The sequence below is a fragment of the Lampris incognitus genome, chromosome 14 (assembly GCF_029633865.1).
Source record: "Lampris incognitus isolate fLamInc1 chromosome 14, fLamInc1.hap2, whole genome shotgun sequence".
NCBI classification, from domain to species: Eukaryota; Metazoa; Chordata; class Actinopteri; order Lampriformes; family Lampridae; genus Lampris; species Lampris incognitus.
The window spans coordinates 20,256,942-20,267,666 of NC_079224.1; the positions used below are offsets into that span (position 1 = coordinate 20,256,942).

General features: G+C 53.9%; 1 protein-coding gene across 1 annotated transcript in view; it reads right to left on the minus strand.

Moving 5' to 3' along the window:
- LOC130124365 (MAGUK p55 subfamily member 7-like) overlaps nucleotides 1–1,728 on the minus strand; it is a 39,296-nt gene extending 37,568 nt beyond the window's left edge. Inside the window, exon 1 of the mRNA XM_056293821.1 lies at nucleotides 1,647–1,728. Within this exon, the coding sequence (XP_056149796.1) occupies nucleotides 1,647–1,728 (82 nt within the window). The remainder of the gene's footprint in view (nucleotides 1–1,646) is intronic.
- Between the last annotated feature and the right edge of the window lie 8,997 nt (nucleotides 1,729–10,725).

Consider the following 10,725-nt stretch of genomic DNA (forward strand, 5'->3'; position numbering starts at 1 on the left):
CTGGAGATTTCCATGCAAATGAAGCATGGTGCGTATCGAAGTGCCGCTTTATATTTGACCGTTTCATCGATGTAATTTTATCATTGCATATTAGACATACCGCAGATCCTGCTCTCTCCACAAATGCAAATTCCTCTGTCCACGCAGCCTGGAATGCACGGTAATCATCGTCTTTTTTTCTTTTCACCATCTTTTCCGTTACAAGGGTTGAAGCGGATAAACTAGTTGGCTATCTGATAAAATTGATTTCTTCACCTTTACAATGACCCGGACATGCTCGCGAGCCATTGGTTCCCGACCCGACCCATGGGTGACCCGTGACCCGTGAAATTTATCTTCAAAACTAATTTCTGTTTACTTTAAAATGACACAGTATTATTAAGAAATATCACAAGTATTTTAAAATCAGTTTCAAACTGATTTTTTTTCAACTCAAAATTGTCTGGGAGCCATATGCCGTCACCGGAAGAGCCATATATGGCTCGCGAGCCATAGGTTCCCGACTGCTGGTTTAGACTGTCACTTAGATGAGCGATGACACGTATCTGTCAATAAACGTTGTATCCAGATGAACTGATTCAACCTTTGATTTTCTTGCCTGGATTGCTGAGCATGCATCAAGGCAAGTAGAGCATGTAATATTGTATTGCCAGAAATATGATTCGGAGCGAAACTTTCTACAGAATGCACTAAGAGACATTGGAGTGCAAAATCAGTAATCTAATAAAAATAAATCTTCAGGTTACAAGTCTCTCCTTCTAGAGTATTTAAGATCATCAGGACTAATGAATAGAGTTTGAGAAATTTTATTATTATCTATTTATTAATTTTATTTCCTTTTATTTATTCAGTTGTGTCTATTGTTTGATTGTATTTCTTTCTTTGTTAGAAATATTAGACAGTAAAGCTTTAGTCCACACTCCAGATCAGTGGGTGGGGGTAATGTACTCTAAAGCTGTTTGTCAACTGCCAAAAGAAGAAGAAGAAGCAGAAGAAGAGGAGCCTATTCAAGCAAGAAGCAATGAAGAGGGTGAAAGGGAGAGGTAATTGGACAGAGATAGTGGACAACAGATTAAACACAATACATCAGTCATCACTCCAATATATACAGATGGATCAAAGGAACCAAAAAAAGGAAACACAGGACTTGCTTATGTTATCCCAGCGTTAGATATACTTATCAAGGAAAGAACACCAGATCACTTAACAGTATATACAACCAAGATATTGGCTATTGCATTGGCGTTACAGTGGGTAGAGCAAAACAAGCTTAAAAATGTCATAGTGTGTTCAGATTCTTTGTCAGCTCTGGTATCATTACAGTCCATGTCATCCACTGATCTAAAAAAAAAAAGACTGGCTCGAGCAACTCGCGATATGAAGTGAAGCCGGCATGGGCGACTTGGCGGCCATTTTAGTTAGACCAGGAAGCGATCAAATTGCATTAGAATTGCCAGCTAAATGTTGAGTTGCGGCGCATACCAGTGCTCTAACCGCACAGGGTCGAAAAAAGTGGCAATTCAGATAATGTAACATTTCATAAGTACCCTTTTTTATTCGACTCTTGCATTTAAGATACCATAGCAACTGCTGTTTTAAGATGCCTTGATTTGTCAAAATGTTTTTCCCGAGCTGGCTCCTCAGACGAGTGCGTGAAAGGACACAGAGCGTGCCGCTCGCGAGGGAGAGAGCGGTGCGTCCTGGCTTCATCAGGCCGTTGCTCGCCATCGCGGCAACACACTAGCTCGCTACCTAAGAAAATGACAGTATACTAGGCTACTTTACGATCACCTATATGTGCAAGCAAGACTATTAAACTTTCCAATGAGTCTGTTGTTTGTAAACAACAGAGTCTCATATTCTCATGTTCTGCATCATGATCTTACATTTACATTTTAGAAGTTTTGTCAGCTGTTTTCGCAGCTTCTTGCCAGCTTTGCAGTGCATTCTTTGCCAAGATGATGCAGTCGTATCTTGCAATAATTACAAGATTACTTTTATTGTGGAGTTAGAAAACAACGAGACAGGAGACGTGAGAGTAGACGTAGTCGAGGTAGTTTACTAGCTCCAACTTTGCATGTCATACGTTCGACAACGACACTGAACTGACTGTGAACCGTAAGCGGAAGTGCATTATCTGACGCCTCGCCTCTTCCCTTAAAGGTACACCGTCCTCTTAGGTGAATGTCTCTCGATATATAGATGTGGGTCACCACACAGGCCCCCCCAGAATTCACGTAAACAAAACAATGCAAAACAGCAAAAGTGCAAGTCATGAACATAAAAATAGACTCTACAACAGAACAGTCAATGACATAGTGCAAAGTCACGGGGAAAACAGGTGACGAGTCGGAGGGCGGACCCTGCGGCCATAACGGCTGCGCTTCACAGGAGGGGAAACAGATGGGGCCGAAACCCGGGCCATAGGCGGGGCCGAAGCAGGAACAGAGGCAGGTGCCGGGGCCGACCTAGGAGGGCGCCCCCGCCGCGGGGGTAGGGCCAATTGCATTGGCTCCCCAATGTCCAAGTGAGCGGGCTTGAGACGGTCTATAGCGACCCGCTCCGGCCTGCCCCCCATGTCCACCACAAAGTTCTTATCCCCCGCCTCCAGGACGCGGAAGGGCCCGTCGTATGGGGGCTGCAGCGGGGACCGATGGCTGTCGTGCCTAATGAAGACATACCTCGCTGATGGCAGATCCTTGGGGACGTAGGACCGGGGGAGGCAGTGTTGAGACATCGGAACGGGAGCGAAGGCACCGGCAGCGCTCCGGGACGCACTGAGGTGAGAGGCGGCCGACCAGGGAGCCGTAGCATCCGGAAGAAACTCCCCCGGAACCCGCAGGGGCTGGCCATACACCAGCTCAGCGGAGGAGGTCTGGAGGTCTTCCTTCGGGGCCGAACGCAGGCCGAGCATGACCCACGGGAGCCGGTCCATCCAGTCGTAGCCAGTGAGGCTTGCCCGCAGAGCGGCTTTCATGTCCCGATGGAACCGCTCACAAAGTCCGTTGCTCTGCGGGTTGTACGCCGTAGTGCGGTGGATCTTCATCCCCAGGTGCTCAGCGACCGCCGTCCAGAGCTCCGAGGTAAACTGGGAGCCCCGGTCGCTCGTGATGTCACCAGGCGTGCCGAAACGGGCCACCCAGCAGCCGATGAACGCCCGCGCTACCTCTGCTGCCGTCATGGAGGACAAGGGAATAGCCTCTGGCCACCTGGTGGCCCTGTCCACAATAGTGAAGAGGAACGTATAACCACGGGAGGGGGGCAGGGGACCCACCAGGTCAACATTGACGTGGTCAAACCGCCTCTCTGGAACCACAAACGGCGCCAAAGGGGCCTTGGTATGGCGGTGCACCTTGGCGCGTTGGCACGCCACACACGAGCCGGCCCAGGCTCTAACATCCTTACGGAGCCCAGGCCAAACGAACTTGACGCTCACCAGCTTGGTCGAGGCCTTCACTCCCGGGTGGGAAAGGCCATGGACGGTGTCGAAAACTCGGCGCCGCCAGGAAGTAGGCACCAGGGGGCGCGGTTGACCGGTGGAGATGTCACAGAGGAGGGTGGTGTTGGCCGCGTCGAACGTCACTTCCTCCAGCCGTAGCGCCGTAGGGGTCGACCGGTAGTCTTGAACGGTCGCGTCCTTGGCTTGGTCCGCTGCCATAGCGGCGTAGTCGAGTCCCAAGTGAACGGCGTTAACAACTGCCCGTGAAAGGCAGTCGGCGACGAAGTTATCCTTGCCCGACACGTGTTGTATGTCCGTGGTAAACTCGGAAACCGCCGCGAGATGGCGCTGCTGACGCCCAGACCACGGTTCTGAGGTTTTGGCCATACAGAACGTCAGCGGTTTGTGGTCCACGAAAGCGGTGAACTGTCGGCCCTCCAATAGGAACCTAAAGTGTCTGGTTGCGAGGAAGAGACCCAGTAGTTCCCTATCAAAGGTGCTGTATTTGCGCTCGCTCTCACGGAGTTGTTTACTGAAGAACGCCAACGGCTGCCAGCCCCCCTCCACCCACTGCTCACACACGGCCCCCACGGCGTAGTCGGAGGCATCCGTTGTAAGGGCTATGGGGGCGGCAGGCGACGGGTGAGCTAGCAGCGCAGCGTTGGCCAGCGCGGTCTTGGCGGCCACAAAAGCCTCGTCCATCCCCGAAGACCAGTCCAGCTCGTCCTTAGACTTCTTACCCCGCAGGGCCTCATACAGGGGACGCATGATGTGGGCGGCACGGGGCAGGAAACGGTTATAAAAGTTCACCATGCCCAGGAATTCCTGCAGCGACTGTACAGTGCGGGGGCGGGGGAACATGGTGACAGCCTCAACCCTGGCAGGGAGGGGAACGGCCCCCTGTGGAGTGATGTGGTGCCCGAGGAAGGTGATGGACGACTCCCCGAACTGACACTTAGCTGGGTTGATGATGAGGCCGTGTTCGCTGAGCCTGTCGAACAGCTGTGTGAGGTGTGTCATGTGTTCCTCCGCCGACGCGCTGGCCACGAGGATGTCGTCTAAGTACACAAACAAAAATGGCATGTCGCGGAGCACAGAATCCATAAGGCGCTGAAACGTCTGCGCCGCCCCTTTAAGGCCGAAAGGCATACGTAAAAACTCAAAGAGCCCAAAGGGTGTGATGACAGCCGTTTTTGGGACATCCAGTGGGTGGACCGGCACTTGGTGATACCCCCGCACTAAGTCGATTTTGGAATAGATGGCAGCGCCCGCCAGATGGGTAGAGAAATCTTGTATGTGCGGTATGGGGTACCGGTCGGGGGTCGTGGCATTGTTTAGGCGACGGTAGTCCCCGCACGGGCGCCAACCCCCGTCGGCCTTAGTAACCATGTGAAGAGGGGAAGCCCACGGGCTGTCAGAACGGCGGACAATGCCGAGGCGCTCCATAGTCGAAAACTCCTCCCTGGCTATTGCGAGCTTGGCCGAGTCGAGGCGTCGGGCCCGGGCGTTAACTGGGGGGCCCACTGTGGTGATATGATGTTCCACGCCGTGCTTGGCCACCGCCGAGGAGAAGGTGGGTGTGGTGAGCTCGGGGAAATTTGCGAGCAGGCGTTGGTATGGATCCCCGGTGGAGAGTGTGTTAGCGAGGCACAGCGCTCCAGCGCCCCCAAGCGTGCAGGGGTATGACGCAAAAGAGACGGCATCAATCACGCGACAGTTTTTAACATCCACCAGCAGGTTGAAAGCACAGAGGAAATCCGCACCTAGGAGCGGGGTGGATACAGCAGCCATCACAAAGTCCCAGCCGAAACGTCGGCCGCCAAAACACACGTCTACATGTCTGATACCGTACGTCCGAATGGACGTGCCGTTGGCGGCGTCCATCTGGGGGCCGTGACTGTCGGTCATCGTGTCCACAGCTTGTGCTGGTAGTATGCTGCGTTGAGCGCCAGAGTCAACCAGCAGCCGCCGGCCCGACAAGGAGTCTCTGATGAACAACAGCTTGCAGTCACGGCCGGCGCCCATAGCCGTTAACGAGCGCCGGCCTTGGCGTTTCCCTGAACCCTGTAATAGCATGGTTTGCGACACCGTTTTGCTTTTGCCCCAAACCTGGCATGGTAATAACAGAGCCCGTCGTCAGGTTGGCGGCGGGCTGTCACCGCAGCCGCGGTGTCCATATAGTCGTACACAGGTGGTGGTGGGGCGGTCTGGTGGGGTAGCAGGGCATGCACAAACTGTTGCCGGTTGGCCAGGAAAACCCTGTCTGCTTCAGCAGCCAGAGAACGGTAGTCCTTGGAGGCGGCGAGAGGAGAACTGGCCAGTGCTGTGCGTACAGGTGCGGGGAGCTGCCTCAGAAAAATGTGTGTGAAAAGAAAGGCCGGATCAGCCGATCCCAGCACAGACAGCATTTTTTCCATTAACTCAGACGGTTTGCCGTCGCCGAGGCCATTCGGGGACAGTAAACGGTCTGCCTTCTCCAGCTCCGACAGTTCAAATAGTTTCAGGAGGAATGTCTTTATAGCATCGTACTTGCCAGCAGCTGGCGGAGCTTCCAACAGCGTCATTGCTCGCGCCGTTGTCGATGCGTCTAACGCCGCCACTACGTAGAAGTACTGCGTTGCATCCTGCGTTATCCCTCTCAGCTGGAACTGGGCTTCCACATGTTGAAACCACGGCCGTGGATTATGCTGCCAAAAGTCGGGTAGCTTCACAGTAGCGGTGTAAATGCTAGCGTTAGCAATAGCCATGTTGTTAGCACCGGCGTCGTCGTTGTCAGACATACTCGTATTAGTAGTTAGATCACGTCGGGGTCACCAATGTGGAGTTAGAAAACAACGAGACAGGAGACGTGAGAGTAGACGTAGTCGAGGTAGTTTACTAGCTCCAACTTTGCATGTCATACGTTCGACAACGACACTGAACTGACTGTGAACCGGAAGCGGAAGTGCATTATCTGACGCCTCGCCTCTTCCCTTAAAGGTACACCGTCCTCTTAGGTGAATGTCTCTCGATATATAGATGTGGGTCACCACATTATACGATTAAAAACATGATTATCCGTGACAGCAGTGTCGAACATGTGAGGAGCCAGCTCGGGAATTTTTTTTTTGACAAATCAAGGCATCTTAAATCAGCAGTTGCTATGGCATCTTGAATGCAAGAGTCAAATAAAAAAGGGTACTTACTTGTGAAATGTTATATTATCTGAATTGCCACTTTTTTTCGACCCTGTGCGGTTAGAGCACTTGTATGCGCCGCAACTCAGCATTTTAGATGGCAATTCTAATGCAATTTGATCGCTTTTTGGTCTACCCAAGATGTCGCCGATCAAGTTCAATTGGCCTTCATAAATTGGTGGCACGAAATTAAGGGTTGCGCGATCCAGTCTTTTTTTTTAGATCAGTGATGTCATCTCAGTGCAGACCAGATATCATCTACAAAATCTATGAGACACTATTCAAACTACATCAAGCAGAGACAGCAGTTGGGTTTATGTGGATTCCAGCTCATAGCGGCATCGAGGGGAATGACATAGCAGCCTCTGGCTAAACAAGCCCTGAAGCAGGATAGAGTCATGAAGGAGCCCTTCAGGAAAGCTGAAATTGAAACAATAATAAGGAGCATGGGATGAGGGAAACAATGGCCGTCATTTGTATGAAATAAAACCAAAAGTGTGTGTGTGTGGGGGGGTATCATTAGGGAAAAATTCTAGGGAACCAGCAGTCATTTCAAGATTGAGGTTAGAACACACAGGATTCAATGGAACAACGCACCTATTAGGGAAGCATCCATTGTGGTGGACACGTATTGGGGACAGAATTCAACCCAGGAACTAAGGGTTAAGTCATGGTTGCCCTGGCAGGTTAACGCAGGGTTAAGTTATGGTTGTCCAGCCAGTTTTCTGATTATTCTTGCCACCTCCGCTCAGTCGAGCTGTGGTTTGGTTGCTCTCTGATTTACCGTGGATTAAAGAAAGTTGCCTACACGGCTAAAGTGTGAACCTACGGTCTTCTCCGTTCCTTCGGCTCTACACTGGTGACCCCGACGTCGGTTTTCGGATAAGTTTTCTGAAACCACACACATTATGGCTACGAACGCCGTTGCAATTAAACTGCCGGAGTTTTGGGAGTCTTCCGCGGCTACATGGTTCGCGCAGGCTGAGGCACAGTTCGCGCTCAGAGACATAACAGCAGACGAGACCAGGTACTACTACGTATTGGCAGCGCTGGGGTGCGCTACGGCTTCCAGGATAAGCGGTTTCATAACCAACCCACCGGCCGATGGTAAATACGCCGCACTTAAACATCTCCTCCTTGAAACTTTTGAACTGTCAACAACGGAGAGAGCACGTCGCCTCTTCGCAATTCAGGGCTTGGGAGATGGCAAACCATCGGAGCTAATGAGCAGGATGTTAAACCTACTGGGTCAAGAAAAGCCATGTTTCCTGTTTATGGAGCTGTTTCTGCGCAACATGCCGCCCCACGTCCAGACTGCGCTCGCTAAGTCCACCATCACTGATCCCCGTGAGCTGGCAAAGGAGGCTGACCGATTCTTCGTCGCTACACAACGTTCCTCCCATGCCGGGCTGCTGGCTCCTACCTTCACTGGCCCCCCGCCGACATCGCGGGCGTGGCCCGACGGTGGCGCCACAGCATCAGACCGCTACAAGCCCTCTGGACTCTGTATGTACCACGCTCGATTTGGTGCGAAAGCTAAACGGTGCCGTTCCCCCTGCAACTACAGGCCGACGGGAAACGAGAGGGCCAACACTCAGTAGTGGCCATGAGTGTTGGCGATACGAGCAGGCTACTCTTCATCCTCGACACCATCTCCGGTCGGCGATTTCTTTGTGACACGGGCGCACAGAGAAGCGTGCTCCCTGCTACTGACGTCGACATCATGGGCGGGGAGCGGGGCCCCCAGTTGGCGACGGCTGACGGCAGCCCTATCCACACCTACGGCGTGCGGTCTGTAGAACTGTGTTTTGGTGGACAACGTTTCACGTGGGAGTTCGTCATGGCCAATGTAACGCTTCCCCTCCTCGGAGCTGATTTTTTGTGCGCTTACGGTTTGCTAGTGGACATTCAGAACAGCCGTCTGGTCGATGCCTTAACCTTCTCCTCCTTCGCATGTACGCGGAGGGAAGCGGCCTATGCAGGTCTAGCCAACTCTCTCTCAGAGGCAGACAAGTTCACCCGCCTCCTCGCTGAGTTCCCTGACCTCACCCAGGCTACCCTGCTAGCGCATCCTTCACCTACAGCGCCTATTTCCATAACCACGGATGCATCGGACTATGCTGTTGGTGCGGTTCACGAACAGTGGGTGGGGGGGGCTTGGCAGCCTTTGGCCTTTTTCAGTCGCCAGCTTACACCCCGAGAGCGCAAGTATAGTACTTTTGACAGGGAACTCCTCGGTCTCTGGCTCGCTGTCCGGCATTTCCGTTTCCTGCTAGAGGGCCGCGAGTTTACTGCGTACGTGGACCACAAGCCCCTCACGTTTGCCATGTCCAAGACGGCCGAGCCATGGTCCGCTCGCCAGCAGCGACAACTCTCCTACATTTCGGAATTCACTACCGACATCCAGCACGTCGCTGGTAAGTCTAACCAGGTAGCTGACTGCCTCTCTAGGGCAGTGATTGGAGCGGTCCACCTAGGCCTTGACTATGCACAGATGGCCGTTGACCAGGCCACGGACCCGAGCATCCTCCGTCTCCGGGCCTCCGACACGGGGCTCCGCCTGCAGGACGTTCCTTTCAGCGACACAGGTGCCACCCTCCTGTGTGACGTCTCCACAGGACAGCCCAGGCCCATCGTCCCGCACAGCTGGAGACGCCCCGTATTTGAAGCTGTGCACGGCCTCTCTCATCCAGGCGGTAAGCCATCCGTGCGCCTGACCTCTGCTAAGTTTGTGTGGGAGGGACTTAAGAGAGACGTGAAAGCGTGGGCCGACTCGTGTGTTGCCTGTCAGCGGGCTAAGATACACCGCCACATTAAGGCGCCCCTGGAACGCTTCGCAGTGCCGGAGAGACGATTTGACCATGTCCACGTCGACCTGGTTGGTCCCCTACCCCCCTCCCATGGGTTCACCTACCTCTTCACTGTGGTGGACAGGACTACGCGCTGGCCTGAAGCTGTTCCCCTGGCATCCACGACGTCTGCTGATGTGGCCCGGGCTTTTATTGGGTCGTGGGTCTCACGTTTCGGTACGCCTTCCGACCTTTCATCTGACCGCGGGCCACAGTTTACCTCAGAGCTATGGAGTGCTGTGGGTGAGGCTCTGGGCGTCAAGCTTCATCGCACTACCGCCTACCACCCTCAGGCGAACGGCCTATGTGAGCGCTTCCACCGGTCCATGAAGGCTGCGCTTCGGGCTACTCTCAAGGACTGCAACTGGGTCGACAAGCTCCCATGGGTCATGCTGGGCCTGCGGACCGCCCCGAAGGAAGACCTACAAGCCTCCTCTGCGGAGCTGGTGTACGGCACGCCGCTGCGAGTCCCAGGCGATTTCATGCCCAATGCAACGCGTCCCTGGTCAGCTGTGGACCAACGAGCCTCCTTGCTGGACGGGGTCAGAGCTTTCACACCCGTCCCTACCGCCCAACACGGCGCGCCGGTGTCCCAGGTGCCCCCAGGTCTGCAGTCAGCGGACTACGTGTTCATCCGTCACGACGCACACCGCCCCCCTCTGCAACCCCCTTATGACGGCCCCTTCCGCGTCCTGGAACGGGGAACTAAGCACCTGGTGGTGGATTTTGGGGGCACGGCCGAGCATGTTTCAGTGGACCGAGTTAAACCCGCACACCTGGACTTGACGCAGCCGTTGGAGTTAGCCCAACCTCCTCGTCGCGGTCGTCCCCCGGCTCCGCCTCCTCCCCCCGTGGAGGCCCGAGCTGCCTCTTCTGCTCCTCAGGCCGACCTCCACAGGCCCGCGTCAATGCCTCCCAGAGTCACTCCGGCCCCTGTTATCCGGAGCCGCCGCGGACGGCCTGTTGTCCCCCCGCGCCTGCCTGACTTCGATTACTAGGGCGAATTCTGGGGGGGCTCATGTGGTGGACACGTATTGGGGACAGAATTCAACCCAGGAACTAAGGGTTAAGTCATGGTTGCCCTGGCAGGTTAACGCAGGGTTAAGTTATGGTTGTCCAGCCAGTTTTCTGATTATTCTTGCCACCTCCGCTCAGTCGAGCTGTGGTTTGGTTGCTCTCTGATTTACCGTGGATTAAAGAAAGTTGCCTACACGGCTAAAGTGTGAACCTACGGTCTTCTCCGTTCCTTCGGCTCTACACC